Source organism: Panicum virgatum, chromosome 7N, assembly GCF_016808335.1.
Source record: "Panicum virgatum strain AP13 chromosome 7N, P.virgatum_v5, whole genome shotgun sequence".
Lineage (NCBI taxonomy): Eukaryota > Viridiplantae > Streptophyta > Magnoliopsida > Poales > Poaceae > Panicum > Panicum virgatum.
In genome coordinates, this window is record NC_053151.1 from 49,043,510 (window position 1) to 49,059,661 (window position 16,152).

At 44.5% G+C, this 16,152-nt stretch overlaps 3 protein-coding genes and 1 pseudogene across 5 annotated transcripts; 2 read left to right on the top strand and 2 right to left on the bottom strand.

Moving 5' to 3' along the window:
* Positions 1–68: 68 nt before the first annotated feature.
* LOC120681384 lies at positions 69–1,390 on the bottom strand (annotated as a pseudogene).
* A 720-nt stretch (positions 1,391–2,110) lies between these two features.
* Positions 2,111–7,090, top strand: LOC120682487 (actin-related protein 8-like). Its single transcript, XM_039964422.1, has 12 exons — positions 2,111–2,734; positions 2,831–2,916; positions 3,250–3,320; positions 3,488–3,555; positions 4,695–4,756; positions 4,851–4,948; positions 5,315–5,396; positions 5,586–5,728; positions 5,926–6,074; positions 6,155–6,288; positions 6,439–6,557; positions 6,652–7,090. The coding sequence occupies exons 1-12, from the start codon at positions 2,385–2,387 to the stop codon at positions 6,742–6,744; spliced, it is 1,455 nt and encodes a 484-aa protein (XP_039820356.1). The 5' UTR covers positions 2,111–2,384; the 3' UTR covers positions 6,745–7,090.
* Positions 7,091–7,639: 549 nt separating this feature from the next.
* On the bottom strand, positions 7,640–9,790 carry LOC120682489 (ubiquitin-conjugating enzyme E2 28-like). The gene is made up of 5 exons (XM_039964426.1): positions 9,638–9,790; positions 9,458–9,537; positions 8,480–8,607; positions 8,185–8,289; positions 7,640–8,039 (listed from the first exon to the last, which is right to left on the bottom strand). The coding sequence occupies exons 2-5, from the start codon at positions 9,525–9,527 to the stop codon at positions 7,896–7,898; spliced, it is 447 nt and encodes a 148-aa protein (XP_039820360.1). The 5' UTR covers positions 9,528–9,537; positions 9,638–9,790; the 3' UTR covers positions 7,640–7,895.
* A 1,663-nt stretch (positions 9,791–11,453) lies between these two features.
* Positions 11,454–15,053, top strand: LOC120682488. Of its 3 annotated transcripts, none has more exons than XM_039964424.1 (7): positions 11,454–11,649; positions 11,736–11,824; positions 11,899–12,109; positions 12,502–12,594; positions 12,989–13,076; positions 13,563–13,857; positions 14,356–15,053. In XM_039964424.1, exons 1-6 carry the CDS (start codon positions 11,555–11,557, stop codon positions 13,839–13,841), a joined length of 855 nt encoding a protein of 284 aa, XP_039820358.1. In that variant the 5' UTR covers positions 11,454–11,554; the 3' UTR covers positions 13,842–13,857; positions 14,356–15,053. The 3 variants fall into 3 exon arrangements, with proteins under 3 accessions (XP_039820358.1, XP_039820359.1, XP_039820357.1); XM_039964425.1 differs by having other exon boundaries at positions 14,462–15,053; XM_039964423.1 differs by having other exon boundaries at positions 13,563–14,943.
* The last annotated feature ends 1,099 nt before the right edge of the window (positions 15,054–16,152 follow it).

A 16,152-nucleotide genomic window follows, 5' to 3' on the forward strand; every position in this document is an offset into this window, starting at 1 on the left:
TAAATACTTTTTTATTCCTATGGTAGGCACGACACAAAGACTAGGAAGAAGAGAACAACGACGGAATGCTACACAGCCTTGGTAACGAAGCTGCATACATAAATGAGTGAAGGTTCCATGAGTAAATGAATTGTTCCATTTAACGAAGCTAGCATGAGCCATTGCTAGATATTGTTTGGGAAATTTGTCTGTGGCATATCCTCAAATCGTGAATTTGTACACAGCACACTCCACTCTTTGAAATTGTGCACAGCACACTCCATTCTTTGATTTTTGTCTCCAACACACCGCAGCACATAAAAAGACTTCTTTGCCCTTGCAAAAACCGGGCCCACCCGTCAGCTCTCTCCCTCTCCTCCTTCCTCCTCCGCCTCATGGCGCCCGCCCGGACCGCCTCCACCTGCAGCGCCTCTGACCCGCCCACCACGGCCACCAGCGCGCCCGCCGCGTGCTCCGCCGCGCACCCGGACATGGCGCGCACCAGCGCCGCCACTGCCGCCAGCCCGCCCCCGGCCCCGGCGACCACGGCGTCGCGGCCGCCCTCGGCGCGGCACAGCCGCTCCACGGCCGCCAGCGCGCGCTCGGGCTCCCCGGCGGCGCCGCCCTCCGCCACGCGCCGGGCGAGCGCGGACGCGGGGCCGGCGGCCACCGCGCGGGGCCGGTTCTCCTTGGCCAGGCAGAGCGCGAAGAGGCCCCGGATCCCGACGCGGACGGCGCGCGCGTTGGCCTTCTCCCCGGCGGCCTCGACGACGGTGCCCGCGTTGACCCTGGCCTCGAGCGGGCCGGCGGCGGCGAGGAGCTTGCCGAGCCTAGCGACCTGGTCCTCCCGGGCCACGACCTCGACGGCCTCGGCCTCCCCGAGACCGACGAGCGCGAGCACGGCCATGGCCTCGGCCTGGAGCTCGTCGGCTTCCCCGGAGGCGAAGGCGGCGTCGAGGGAGCGCCCTGGCGAGCGTCCGGAGCCTGTGGAGCGCGGGGAGGCCCGGGCCCTGGGCAACGAGGGAGCGGACGAGGTCTGGGTCGGCGGGCTGCTTGGGCGTGGGGATGCGCTTGACGCCCATGGAGCGGTGTGCGACGCACCACTCCTGGATGAGGCGGAGGAGGAAGGAGGAGAGGGAGAGAGCTGACGGGGGGCCCGGTTTTTGCAAGGGCAAAGAAGTCTTTTTATGTGCTGCGGTGTGTTGGAGACAAAAATCAAAGATTGGAGTGTGCTGTGCACAATTTCAAAGAGTGGAGTGTGCTGTACACAAATTCACCATTTGGAGATGTGCCACAGACAAATTTCCCATATTGTTTTGTGTTGCGATTAAAAGTTAGCTTAAAAAAAAAAGGTTAGCTCAACCAGCGGGGAATCCTTGAGTGTTGCGTCGGAAGCTGACTGTGAGACCATTGGTGGGCACAAGTACATATGGAGATACTTATCCCGTGAGGAGGAAGGCAAGGAAGCTAGCCTAAAATTGTTGGTGTGTTAGTTATGCGGTGGGCAACGGCCGATTAGACGCAAACAAAACTGAACACCAAATAAATCAAAGCAATCTGAAACCTCACCCTCACCACTCAGTTCGCGCCATCGCGCCTTTCTATTTATTGGCGGTGTTTGGTTTGTAAAGTGAATTTTTTGCGCATGTTTTCCGAGAAAAAAAATTCGCATGCATGAAATACTAAAAGAAGTCTATTTGTAAAATCTTTTCAGAGATGTGTGTAACTTTTCGAGACGAATCTAATGACGATAATTAATTGATTATTTACTACAGTAGTGCTACAGTAACCATTCTCTAATTACGCGGTCAAAGACCTCATTAGATTCGTCACGAGATTTACAGGGGGTTGTGGATGTGATTTTATAATTAGACTTTATTTAATACTCTAAATTAGTGATTAAAAAATTAAAAAAAATTCGCGAAAATTTTTACACGCCAAAACCAAACACGGCCAAGCGGTGCCATCGTGGCGGATCACAGAACCCGTCTCGACCGGATGAGTCTCCTCTGCAGTAACTGCAGAGAGACTCGACCGGGACAACGCAAGCGACCCTGGCTGGCCCCAGTGGGTAGTGGCACGAGCGGCCGAGCCGTGTGTACCATACAGGTAGCAGGGGCAGCTCAGCGATCGGACCAAGGCAAGGCGCACGCGGACATGCGCCGTGACGGTTATCCCTGAGCGCAGCGCACGCTCGCCCCCCGCTTGTCCGGTTCAGCTCCCCTTCCCGGCCGTCCGTTCCAGAGCTTCTGGTGGCTTCCGCCTCATCGACGGCATCCGCACATGTAGGCGCCACAGATCCGACCCGCCCCCGCCCCTGTCCGCGAGGCCGGCGAGGGAGCCAAGCTACCAAACCCCATCCACCCTCCCGCCACCGGCACGACCCCAATCCAGTGCCCAGGGCGATGCTGCTCCGCAGGGTGTGGGGATCCGTGCTCGCGCGCGCGGCGCCGGGGCCCAGCCCGGCGCCTCCAGGCTCCCGGCGGGGCCGCCGCGCGCAGCCGCCCGCCGAGCAGTACTGCGCGTCGCTGTCGCTCGGCGCGCTCGACGCCGTCCCGACCGACGTGGTCGCCCAGATCCTGCGCCTGCTCGGCCCCGTCGAGGCCGCGCGCTCCACCGCCGTCTGCCGCGCCTGGCGCATCCTCGCCTCCGACAACGGCCTGTGGGCCTTCTTCCTGCGCCTCGGCCCCGAGCCATGGGACCTCGTCGTCTTCGCCGAGACGCACCTCGCCGCCGGCCCCGATTCGCACCCGTGGTCCGTGCCGCCTCGCCACTCGCTACTTCTCACAGAGCTTAATTATGACCTGCGCTCAACCTCGGTATCGCAGCTGACATCGCTCTGCATTTCTAGGCTGTACTTCGATAACACGCCGCAGCTCTCGTTCAAACAGATTTACGGCCTCCGAGCGGTGGTCCCGGGTACTCTCATAGTGGATGGTAAGACATAACACGTCCTTGACATCTCCAATTTTACTTACATGGCCAATCCTTGCTTAATCGAAACAAATATTAGACAAATTCTGAAGACAAGTTAGCACTCAACAGTGGTATAGTTGCTGAAATGGACTACTTTCTATATCTATATAATGAAATGGATGGTTTTATTGTTTGTGGGGGCAGCTTCAGTTACTAGGCAAACTTATAATAGTAGAGTATGGGTTTATCACAGAAGCAACAGGATATTGAGGATGTACTGCATTATATATCTGTATAAGATAGCCATTATAGTCTCACTTCTTGGTATGCCCTCTGTTGTTTCTTTAATTGAAGGTGGATCTGGGTATTGCAAGTACGGCTGGAGCAAGTATGCTGCTCCTTCTGGGCGTTGTGCGACATTCTTGGTAAGCTGTGGCGACCAGCGGCCAGGGCCACGTCTTAAAAGGCATAAGACGCCTGTGAACATTACGATTACCAGTGCTAACCTACAAAGCTCAAGATTGATGTTTACTTATCTTCAGAGCAAAAAGATATGTCATTAATTTCTATGCCTGTTGGGATTACTATGCAGGAATTTGGTAACATTGAATCACCTATGTATGCGAGGCTTCGTCACTTCTTCTCTACGATCTATACGAGGTCTGGAACTAGATCTTGTTTTCACAATTCAACATAGCATGTTTATTTTGAACTATAAACAGATTTTCCATGGCTACAGAAAATTTGGCCAATGATGTCCTTTTCTTTTGTTACAAGGGAATTTTACTGATGATACTAGTGGTTGTTGGGTGAACATATATTGAACACGTTTTTCTATGTTTATGGGAATTTAGACTTAGTAGGCTGCCTACTGTCAAAGTGATTGCACCATCTCTAGCTTTGAGATCAACATATACTCCCTCCGTCCCAAAAAAACAAGTCACTCTAGGATTCAAAATTTGTCCCAAAAAACAAGTCATCTTACCCTATTTAGAAAGTGCATGGGCATGTGCATGCAAGAATCAATTATTGTCAAATATGGATAATAAATGGGGGCAAACATGGTCATTTTACCTTCTTGTTAATTTGTCCTAGAATTGCTAGGATGACTTTTTTGTTTTTTGGGACGGAGGGAGTATGTCGATGAGTATTCTAGGATGTGTGCAGTTGCGGAGCCACACCCCGGGCTGCCAGGGCTATAGCCCGGCTCCTGGTCTCAAAAATCAGTGCACAAAGCTATGAAAAGATGTAGGGAAAATGGAACTATAACAGGATTGAAACTAACTATTCTGACTGTGTTAGCCCTGGCCCTAGCCAATCTCTGGCTCCGCTTCTCGATGTGTGCTCATTTATATTTTAGCTTGCACACATGCCGTTGGCTATTCATGTTCCAAGTCCATCCTACTGTCAAAGTGATTGCACCATCTCTAGCTTTGAGATCAGCAGAACACTAGCACATGCTAGGAGATAACGCTTTGAAATTTTTTATTTATTTATTATCGTGTATTGTAGAAAAACTGTATGGGAGTGATATTTTGATTTTCAAGTATTTAATCTTCCTACACAAAATTCTAATCTTCCTCTGATATTTGAATATTAGTGTCTGTTGTATTCTCTTACCCAAAAGAAGCTGACCGGTGAAAGATAAAAGTCATACCAAGTTATTGTTGTCCTGATTTGGTTTGAAATCCTAAGGAGCTAGAGTTTCATTAAAAAAAATCTTATTGGGTGATGTTTATTACTAAAATCTTTCTCTGGACATATTCATTGTGTAATATGTCCAATTCTGACTTTCACAGGATGCAAGTAAAGCCTTCCACTCAACCAGTTATTGTTGTCCTTCCACTGTGTCATACCGATGGTTTGTATTCTTATAGTCCTACTTGGCCCAACTATCTAGTTCACGGTTCTGCATTTTGACCATATTACTTGACCCAGCTTTATATTTATCACAGATACCGAGTCTGCTAGGGCCTCAAGAAAGCAATACAAGGAGACGATATACTCTGTCTTGTTTGATATGAATGTTCCTGCTGTTTGCGCTGTTGATCAAGTATGCATTAATAAATTCTTTTATTATTGGTTACACCAAATGGATACATTTTTCAAATTTCACCTTGTGTTTTCTATTTAATCAAATCATCGCTCAGATCCTGAATGTATTTGGCTTCTCGGATTTAGCTTTCATATAAATTAGTAAATTCATGTAATCGCACCGTACCTGAGAGTTTTGTATAAAATGATCCATACAACGCTGCAAGATGTTGTAGACATACACTGCCTTTCTTCGATGGCTTAAGTGTCCAAAATTGTTTGATCTTCAATTATTTGTACTTCTTATGCACTTAATGTGGCATGCATATAACTATCCTGGAGGAAACTTTTGTAAGCAATGAGCTCAGTAGCATTTGCTTTCCAGGCAGTTTTATCTTTGTATGCTTCTAAAAGGACCTCCGGAATCGTTGTCCACATTGGATTCAATACCACTTCTGTTGTTCCTAGTAAGTAATTATTCATATATTTTCCTTTCTTTATGTAAGATCCAATGCTGGTGATATTACTACTGTTTTTCAAGTATTTACTTATTTTTTTCCATGAGTATGGGAACATTAGTCATGCCATTTGCATCTTTCTGTTGCACATACTAATGTCATCACATTTTAGATTCTGATGTACTATGTTTGCAACAGTTTTTGAAGGCAGGGTAATGTATGAGATAGGTGTTGAAACTGTGGGGCAAGGAGCCCTTAAACTCACTGGATTTCTTAAGGAGTTAATGCTCCAAAGAAACATATCTTGTGAGTCACTGTATACTGTCCGGACCATCAAGGAGGTAAAGTTTGTTTATGACACAATAGTTGAAGTTATTTGGTGTTCAGGCATTCGTCCTACAATCTGATCTGATGACAACACACAAGATAACTGTGTGTGGAGCCTATTACCTATAGAATACCAATTTAAACATCATTGTCACAGAATGGAGATGATCTCTGACATATGTTCTTACCTCTCTTTCTCTCTTATATGAAGAAACTTTGCTACGTAGCAGCTGATTATGAAGCTGAACTACGTAAAGATACGCAAGCTTCTTGTGAGGTTGACGGTGAAGGGTGGTTCACTCTGTCAACTGAGAGATTCAAGACTGCAGAAATTCTATTTCAGCCCCATATGGGAGGAATGTATGTAATTTTCAGATATCGCTTGATGCATACTTTCATTACGCAGTTGTCGTTGCTCAATGTTGACCTTGCCCATGCAGGCGTGCTATGGGCTTGCATAAAGCAGTAGCTCTATGTATGGATCACTGCTACAATTCAGAAGTAGTTGGTGATGACAGCTGGTACAAGACAATTCTTTTATCTGGTGGATCGTCATGTTTACCTGGTTTACCAGGTATTTTTCCTATGGATTCTGGTGCAATATGTTTTCTAGATGTTCATCAGTATTCAGTATTGAATCAAACATGGATTGATGGTGGATTATGCTGTTTATTCCGGATTTTGTTTATTCTTTGGCGACTAATGGATACCTGTAATGCAACAGAGAGGCTGGAGAAAGAGCTTCGTCAACTTCTTCCACCTTACATCTCTGAAGGAATAAGAGTAGTTCCTCCTCCATTTGGCATTGATTCTGCCTGGTTTGGTGCAAAGATGATCAGCAATGTAAGGACATGGAACCTTGAATTTTGTTTCTGTAATTCACTGAATTCATTGCTGATGTTATTTTCTCTTCTACAAATGATCGGTTGAACTTTAGGTGAGTACTTTCACTGAGGCATGGTGTGTGAAGAAGAAGCAGTTCCGCCAGAAGATACGCAGGAATGGTCCATTGTTTGTGAATGCTTGGTAATAAGTATCCCATATACAGTTATGATTGCACAGCAATCAGCAACAAGTCGTGATTGAGAAATAAACATGGAGTTTCCATGGAGCTATCCTCTATGGGTTCACAGCATCCAGTTCAGGCTCCATTATTAAGTATGAGTAATTACATATATCATGTACATGGATTATGAGCAAAAGCACCATAGATTATTGTTGTTATAGCATGTTTTTGTGAGTTTACTGTTAATAGAGAATGTTCGAGGAAACAATTCTTTCGCTATTGGATTTAAGTCGTCTTTGTAATTATTCAAGTTTGAGTTTGGTACAGTAATAAATGTTGTCATATATTATAGACCAATTTTGTTTTGTAATTGAAATACCCCATTCGTTTATAAAAAGCATTAGACGTCTAGGGTGTCATACGTGAGAAGAAACAGTTTGTCCTAAATATATTATATGAAAAATAGGGGATGTTCTAAATATATTATATGAAAAATAGGGGATCGTGTCCTATTATTAGGTCAGTCTTAATGAAAGTTTTATAAAAGGTTTCAGAATATTAATTATCATCAATTTTGTAGACATGGTAAGAAGAGAGAAAAATGTAGTTTCATAAAATGTGAAAAGAATTTTATCACTATTAAACTCATCTCATCTAGCACAGTTATGTACCGTACCGTAGTGAGGCGCGGACAGAACAGATGCTACTGGCCCTTAGCATAAATTATCGACATGCGTCAAAAATATTTCTGTTGCGAATGTCTACACCAATTTGCTCCCGTGTTCACTGTGTATTCTCGTGCCTAATTAGCTTTCAGTCTTTCACACTTCCTTCACGAACAAATTGACAGTGGGCTACCAAAACAGTTGCCGACTCCCATCCGGGTTCGTCCAGGTGAATTATAGCAGATTAATAAATATATGCAACGCAAACACCGGACACAACAAAACCATATAAATATGATTAACGAAGCAACATCAGATAACGGATCGGTCAGGTAGAACAAACTACCAGACTCAAACGGACTTCACAAGGTAATACATATGAGTTCAACAGGACACAGTAGCCCTCAAAAGTCCATTCATACTTGGTTGGGGGGGGGGGGGGGGGTGACTTGGCTGGTTATTTAGGTGATAACAGTTTCAGGGTTGCGCACATTCACCAATTGGCCTTTCTTAGCCCATGGCATACTTCTGCGTCCAGGAGCGAGCAGTTGACTCATACTTGGCCCTATCAGTCTTGTACATGTGAGCAATCTCAGGCACAAGCGGATCATCGGGGTTCGGGTCTGTGAGCAGCGAACAGATCGAGAGGAGCACCTGTTAACACAGAACAGAAAAAAGATCAGGAAGATGGTCACTATCTGAATATACTGTTCTCAGTGAGCATTGCTCAAATCAAGGAAAATGGGTGCAAGGATGTGAAAACTGGAAATAATATATAAACAGAATTTGGTTTATTCACCTTTGATATGGTCAAAGCAGGGCTCCATTGTTCCTTGAGAATGTCGAGGCAAATGCTGCCATTGCTGTTAATGTTCGGGTGGAACACCTTGGTGCGAAATGACACCTGAAAATTAGTGTATCATTTGAACATTAGAAACCAATATTTGGTTCAAATCATCTGTTCTTTAAAGATGTACAGCTGTAGGTCTAGGGATAAGAGTATCCATCCAATGGAGAACTACTATGGGATTTGTATCCATCCAATGAATAATTACTATGGGACTTGTATTGGAAATGAGATTTAGATAAATTACCTTCGGTGGTTTGAAAGGATAATCAGGTGGGAAATGAATGTTCACCAAGAATACCCCACCAGCAAAGGGGCTGTCCGAAGGCCCCATGATAGTGGCTTGCCAATGGAACATGTCCTCACCAACAGGACCTGCAATACAACCAGTGAGTGCACCCTCAATGAACTGAATACTAGCCAGACAAACTACTCATTTCTTTGTGCAGATTATTCAAATGAACATGTAGCACAAAAAAGAGGATGGAGCAAGCAACATTCAACAATAGATACAATTTAAAGATTGAACTTGCACAATAGCATCCACCAGATATGCTATGGCCAAATCATACCAAATAAAGACATCAATAATGCCTATGAGGCTGAAAGCATACACAAAAAATGCTGGACTATTCCATCACAACCTTCTTCTAATGGGTCTCCCTGTTGCACTCACATCAGTGCTATGAACCTAATAATGACATGGTCTACAACTTGTAACAGACATCCTTTTGAGTTTACAGTACAATTTTCAGATTACTGAAACATACTTTAATTCAATGTGGTATAACTGTAGTTGGAGAACAGATGGGTGTAATTAGATCAAATTGACAGACATATGGAGAGAATAAGCAGCAGTTCCATCTGATTTCAAATTTAACAGGAAAAGGAATCACAGATAATAGAACCTATAAGGGCTTGTCGCACTCATGGAGCCACAGTCAAATACTTTTCAATCAACAGCACAGAACATAACAAACGTAATCAGATAGCCAAATTAGAGTTCATGAAGACGCTCGACAAAATAAGCCAGCAAACCATGGCAGCCACATCATTCTAGCAGTCTAGCTCTAGTACATAGCAGCAATAAAGTAGCTATCATTGTAGCTGCATCAATCGTAACCCGACGAAACACAAATCAGCTCTAGTACACACGGACAACGCGTTCATCACAGCACAATTCGGCAAGATCTGGACAAAAACATCGCGTTAGAGAGCAAATCACCTGCGCTGCAGGAAGTGGGCGGGTCCTTCTGCAGGTCCTTCAACTCCTTCAGGATCCTCTTCGACGCCATGGATCAAACCCTAAATCCCCAAAATCCACAGATCAAATCAAACCTAGGGTAGGGGCTTCACAGATCGAACCGATCGAATAAAAGGAGAGGCCTCAGGGGTACCCGCGTACCGATCGATGACGGGGGGGTCAGGCGGGGTGGCGCGGGGTCGGTGCCGCGGCCGCCTCCCTCTCTTCTTCGAGGCGCGCGGCGGCGACGGCGTGTCGCGGGGGGGCTCGGCCACAAACGGGAGGAAGCGAGGAGTCGGGAAGCCCGTGGGGAAGCCCGTGGGGACATTTTATAGGGCGACGGGGGGGACATGGACCGTCCGATGGGGGATCCGCGGGCGCCGACGCCTCGCGTGATGCTTACGCTGGACGCGCACAGGGCTTCACCTTTCGGTGCTTTTCTGGGTTTCTTTTGCGCAGGAAAAGAGGGAAAAATCATTGCCATGTTTAGGTGATTGGTGAGGCGTTAGATAGGGTGTGTTGGAATGACACACTTTATTGCACAGGGATGTACTTGGCTCTACCCATACATCAATTGTATTTGGAAGCCTTATTATTCTAGATATATTGTAGTATTACATTGTAGTATTAACTATTAAGAGTGTATCTACTTCGCATCCGAATGCCGTCACGCTAAGAGTTCACCGCACACCACTCGTTTAGGCCGTTGTTTGCTTTTGTGATTGTATTGTTGGCGCGGTATACTTATCAGACGCGCCACCTTTTATTATATTTCGTGACTATATAGTTGGCGTGCCATACTTATTATAGCCACTTTATTTTGCAAAGCATATATTTCTCTTACAAAAAGTAAGCCACAAGTTTTGGCTGTCAAAAGGGGTGGAGCCAGTGTGGGGCAGGGCGGGCTCAAGCCCCCTACCCCCGGTAACTCCATTGGAGTAAAGATGAAGGAGGAAAAGAGAGAGGAAAGGAGAAAAAAAAAAGAGTGAGGAAGTGGAAGGAGTGCACCTAGATGCTGGGGCTCACTCCGCCACTGGGTGTCAATCTAGATATGCCGCAAGTTTTGGCGATCAATCTAGCTGTGCGAGCAAAATTGTGGATGGACACTAGCCAAAAACCCAAAACACACCCTTATTATTATTATTATTATTTGATCGATATCTTCTTTAACTTTTTTAACTTAACAATCTCCTTTAACTTTATGAAGTGTTCTTCTTGTTATAATTGCATAATCCCTCAATGCTCGTCGTTCTCGCTTCCCAAGAAATGACTTTGATTAATTTATGTAAAAGAATATTAATATTTATAATACATAATTGATATCATTAGATAGATATTTGAATCTAATTTTTTAATAAATTTATTTGGAGATGCAAATTGTGCACATATTTTCTACAAAGCTCGTCAAAGTTGTGGCACGAAAACCAAAAACGATGGTTAAAAGGGACAGAGGGAGTATTTACTAGATCGCATGTTCTTAAGATCCGGTGATCACTTTATTGACATCCAAATATAATCAAACATTATTATACTACATTGGTTGATAACGTGCCTTTCCGTATACTATATTTCCCTTTGGGCAAAATCTTGGTGGTAAAAACTATAGACCGCATCTTCATGGACTAAGAGATGAAAAGTAATAGCAATAACAAAATTTAAAATAGATAATCAATTGTCAATTCAGAGAAGCTCCTAGATTAATACTTTGACTTCAAGAGTTACTACAGAAAAGCAAATGACTTTGAAAGAGATGTCAAGATCATGACTTGGATTTTCTAGAATAAAATTGAAATCATACTTGAGCTAACCCAAACTCTCGTACTTGCTCCTACCTTCCAGCAGGTTTCATAAGGTTACTTTCATTTCTAAGCCCAAATTATACTAGCAAGTACTCTCAACTCCCAATTATGAACAAGGTAGGCCATTATATAAAAAAGGATGGGTTAACCCGTCATTTTAAAAAAGTTTCAGCGGTGAACTGTAAAAGTGGCCCTGAAGGATCAGGGGTGATGCTCCGGCCTCCGGTGCCGCTGTCACGCTCTGCGGCCGCAGCAGAAGTACTAGCCACAACGCTAGGGGATGTCGGCCCTAGCGGCTAGCCGCCGTCTCCTCCATCTCCGGCCGTGGCTAGAGCTATGCCTGCGGTCCCGTCCCCTGACATCCCGCTCCTCCTGGTATCTCTCCATCTTTCCCCATGCTGCCGGTCCAAACCCTATCGATTTATCAGCCCCAAATTGACAAATGCTTCCTTCTTTTGCAGGGCGAAGGGGATGGCTCGTTTCCGGCGCGAGCCTCCGCGCCGGAACCTCGTGAGCTGCCGACAAGGTGCTTTCGAAGAGGGGAATGCAGGTGAGACTTGAGCTGCAGAACTCAGAAGTAGTTTTGAACAGTCGTGTGGATATAACCTTAATTGTTTGGTCCAGTGATGGATAAGGCTATACGGAGTCCGGACGAACAACTCAGTCATTGCAAGGATGGGAATGGCACAGCCCTGGATCCCATTGGAAAGAACTTTGCCAATGAGTTTGCTCAGCTTTCATTGGAAGAGGAGGCGAGTGATGACTTGGTGTGCGGAATTAGTGAAAGCGTGGTGCGAGATGTGGGGAAGGCTGCAATTGAATTGCTTGCTGCCAGGTGAGGCCTGATAGATGATGTCTGCCAATTGTCCTCCTAGATATGTTCAAGAAATCTCCCTGAAACTCTGCTCAATAGCAATATGTCGCCCTAATTATTTTTGTGCCATTTTAATCTGCAGTATGAATCGTTCATCAAGTCTAGATGAATAATCTTCAGATCACTTGTAAAACTGGAGCTGATGATGTAATACTGCAGTTAATGGTTGTGTCACTGCCACCAGTGTGTTACCCTGCATCTTCTCAATTTCAAATATCATGTATTTGCCTTAGCTTCGTAGTCTAATGGAAATTGTGATATATGCATTTATGTCAATGAATTTTACTCTTTTTTTAAGTCTTGTTTCCACTGTTGAATGAATACTGAAGTATGACTTGTTTTTTTTTGGGCAGAGCATTCACAGTTTCTGAGCTTAGGAAGAAACTAAAAAGTAAGAAGTATCCAGTTGATGCAGTTGATACTGTGGTTGCTGATTTCAAATCAAGGTAAGACTGTTTCTATTGATTACAGTCATACTAGTAGACACATTACTCTTCACTTTGATCAAATGACCAATAATTGTGACGGCACAATCTTTATCCATCTTTACAAACCGCATAGCGTAATCCTAGTCCTAGATCTGGACTTCAACCAACAAGGCAACAATCCAATTACTTCTTGTTCTGGATGGGGAATCCCCAAATTTTGTAAAGGGCCTTCATATGTTTTATGCCAGAACTTAAGTGTTAGATCTAACCAATACTTTTGGACAATATAGCAAGGCAGTAGGCATTACCACATCATTCTAAGGACGTGTTTCTCTTTGCTACACCTATGCTCATATTATACAAACCGCATAGCGTAAACGTATGCTCATATTTTCATATTTTATTTATGAAGGGGTTTGTTGAATGATGGTTCTTATGCTGAATCATTTTCGCGATCCCGGTGGATATCATCAACATGGGGTCCAAGGAGAATAAAACAGGCTAGTATTTTTTTCTCTGACTTCCCTTTCTGTTGTTCTAAATAAACAGTCGACACTTGTAGCCCTGTTTTATTATGAACCTATTTTAAATAAACAGTCAACACTTGTAGCCCTGTTTTATTATGAACCTATTTGCTATGAGGTAATACACATATATCCTTGGTATGAATCTATTTCTTTTTTGAAAGCTATGCAGCGGGGGAAGCCCCTGCTTATCTTTTTTTTATGACCTGTTAGTAGTGAATTCCTTTGAGCTGTCATCATATATTCCTGGGGCAAGATAAAGAATAATTTCCATACCTAAAAGTTCAACGAGGTGAAAGAAAAGCTCCTTCACAAACAAAGTTTATATTCTGATGCCTTCTGAAAGTAAATTTGTGATGCCTGTTTTCACTCTTAATGTTATTTAATTTTAAGCTTTGTGTCTCTCTTGTGAAATTCGTACATAAACTATTTGTAATTTGACATCACCCGCTCTAAAATTAGGCACTTCGCCAAAAGGGTGTGCCAGAGGCAGAAGTAGATCAGGCAACAAGAAGAGTGTTCCAGGATGGTCACGGCCATGGTAAAGAGGCAAAATACGGCATATCCGAAGCTTCCATGGATCATCTGTTTGCTCAGGCATCCAAACAGTGGCAGCGTGGGCAAAACTTGACCTTGGAGAATCGCCGTGGGCGCATTGTGAGGTGGCTTCAGTACCGAGGGTTCAACTGGGCTGTGACCAATGCCATTGTCAAGAAGCTGGAGGCTCAGCACCCGCCTTGACCCTTCTCCATTGCAAGTTAGTATGTTATTTTTGTCTAAGGTTTAATTGGGGATGTAGTAACTGCTCTATCTGATTAGTTTATGATAAGCATGCCCAGCCAACAATCTGAAGAATACAAGATCATTGCTTTAACACCTTAATTCAGATATTTAGTTTGGGAAATCGGAATGTGAAAATCTGACAAAATGGATATCAATGAACACTTAAAGTGAGAGTTCAGGTGGGTGCTCTACCCCTCCGTTGAACTGCCAGAAAATGGTTCTCATATTTATATGGACACAGGGAGCAAGTTTTATCCACGAAAAGGTGGGAAAAAAAATGCAAAGTATCACAGGGAGCAAGTGTTATCCATGACACAGGGAACACAAGCAAAAAAAAGTAGGACATTGATTAATTTTCTTATGCAAAGTACATTGACAGCATTATCAGTCAGAACGCAGAAGAAAAATAAAAGCTCCAGTGGCATTAAGGATTGCATAACTATTCAATACGTATTTGATCATTGTTCCACAGATCAGGAGGAACAGAAGACAGATTTTAATGCTTCATTACTGTTGCGACAGTCTGACGGATCATTTCAAGAATCCATTTTTCTCCTTCACCTCTTATTATGCATCAGCGGTGCTGGTACCTCCGGATGGGCTGGAGGTGTTTGGCGCGTCTGCGGGAGAATCGGCTGGGCTGGATGCTGATGCCGACCCGCTTGGCGCCTCCAAGCTCGACGTGGAGGAGCTGGCACCCTCGGCGAAGGGTGCCATGGCCACAGCGGCGAGGAGGATCAAGACGAGCACGAGAGCACGGGCCATGGCAGAGAGTCTTGGTGTAAAGGCTTCGGCGGTTGTGAACTGTGGCGCTTGTGTTTCGGTGCTGGTCACTGCGTTTTGTGTTCTTGGCATGGCGATTCTGGTTGCTTTATACGTGAGACTGGTGCCTATTTTTGGGTGGCGAGTTGGGGTCGCGTTGCGCTGGCATGTCTCGGGCTTTTGCACCTGGCTCGTCGCGGTGCTTGCCGACCCGGCCGCTTTTAGAATCAACCGGTGTATCCTGACATGTGGCGACCTTTTTCCTCCATGCTTGTGGTTTGCTGTTCTTATTCTGCCAGACTGCCAGTCTCGTAGTGTAGCTAGTACAGCCTAGAAGCATTCGGGGTCTTTCTTATTCGTCACTGAATAGAAGTAGAAATGTTGAATGGTTTGGACTTGTTCAGTTGATACTTGGTGAGTCTGGTGGGCTTGCATAAAATTTAGGCCAGCTGTGTTTGAGAGCACTGGAGAGTGGAGAATACTATCCGGAGTTGCCAGCCATGGATCAACAGTTTGCTATGGCGTCACAAACTCTCAGTAGTGGCAGCTTAACCCGGACTGATTTCAGGAGTTTGCAACCGGTTTACGTTTTGTTCCTTTTTTTGGGGGGTGCTACGATCATTCCATCATCGCTGTGTCATGAACAGGGATGCAAAAGGGATGTCAGTCTTGCTTTCTCTTGGTCATTGGGGCGATCCAAAATTTGTTAAGTTGAACTAAACCAGATTTGAAAGAAGGAAATGTGATGGAAATGAATTAATTGATAGAACTACTCATTTTTTAAGTAACCAAACTACCCGATGGTGCCACCACTGCCAAGGCTTGTTCTACCTGTTTACACAAGCAAACGATCAATTTCCGTATTCATTGCAGTGGACCTTTTTTTTTTAAAAAAAACAAACTTATTATGCTCCCCAAAAGGAGAAAAACTAGGGGTGTCAATTGGTGACTTTTAGGTGTCCTTCCAATCCTTTTTAGTTCAAAATTTTGTACTAATTCTCTAAAACGAGATATCAATTTGGTGAATTAGTACAAAATTTTGAACTAAAGAGGATTGGAGGTGCAACTAAATGTCACCAATTTGCACCCCTAAGAAAAAACTTGATCCGAAAAACTGCTGTGCGCGTGTTGCGAGACAGCTTGAGTGCACGGCTTTGTCAGGCAGCTGGAGACTCATCAGACATCACCCTCTCCAACCTTCTGCTTTTCAAGTTGGTAATACACTGTTATTATTTGTGGTTTATGAAGACATGGTTGTCTAAAACCGGAGACAAGGCTATCGCTTCGATATCCCTATTCAAGTGGTGTTGTGCCCATTAAGAAGGTGAGAAAGTCATACAGAACCTGAAGAACACAAAGACTAAAAGTCTGAAACTGTCTCCACACCAAAATGGCGCAGGAAAACACACGTACAAAAAAGGGTAACGGGTTACATTATGCAGTTTAAGAACGACAACTCAGAAAGTCTCAGAATCAACTCTGCAACTGCTCTTTTATGTTAAAGGCT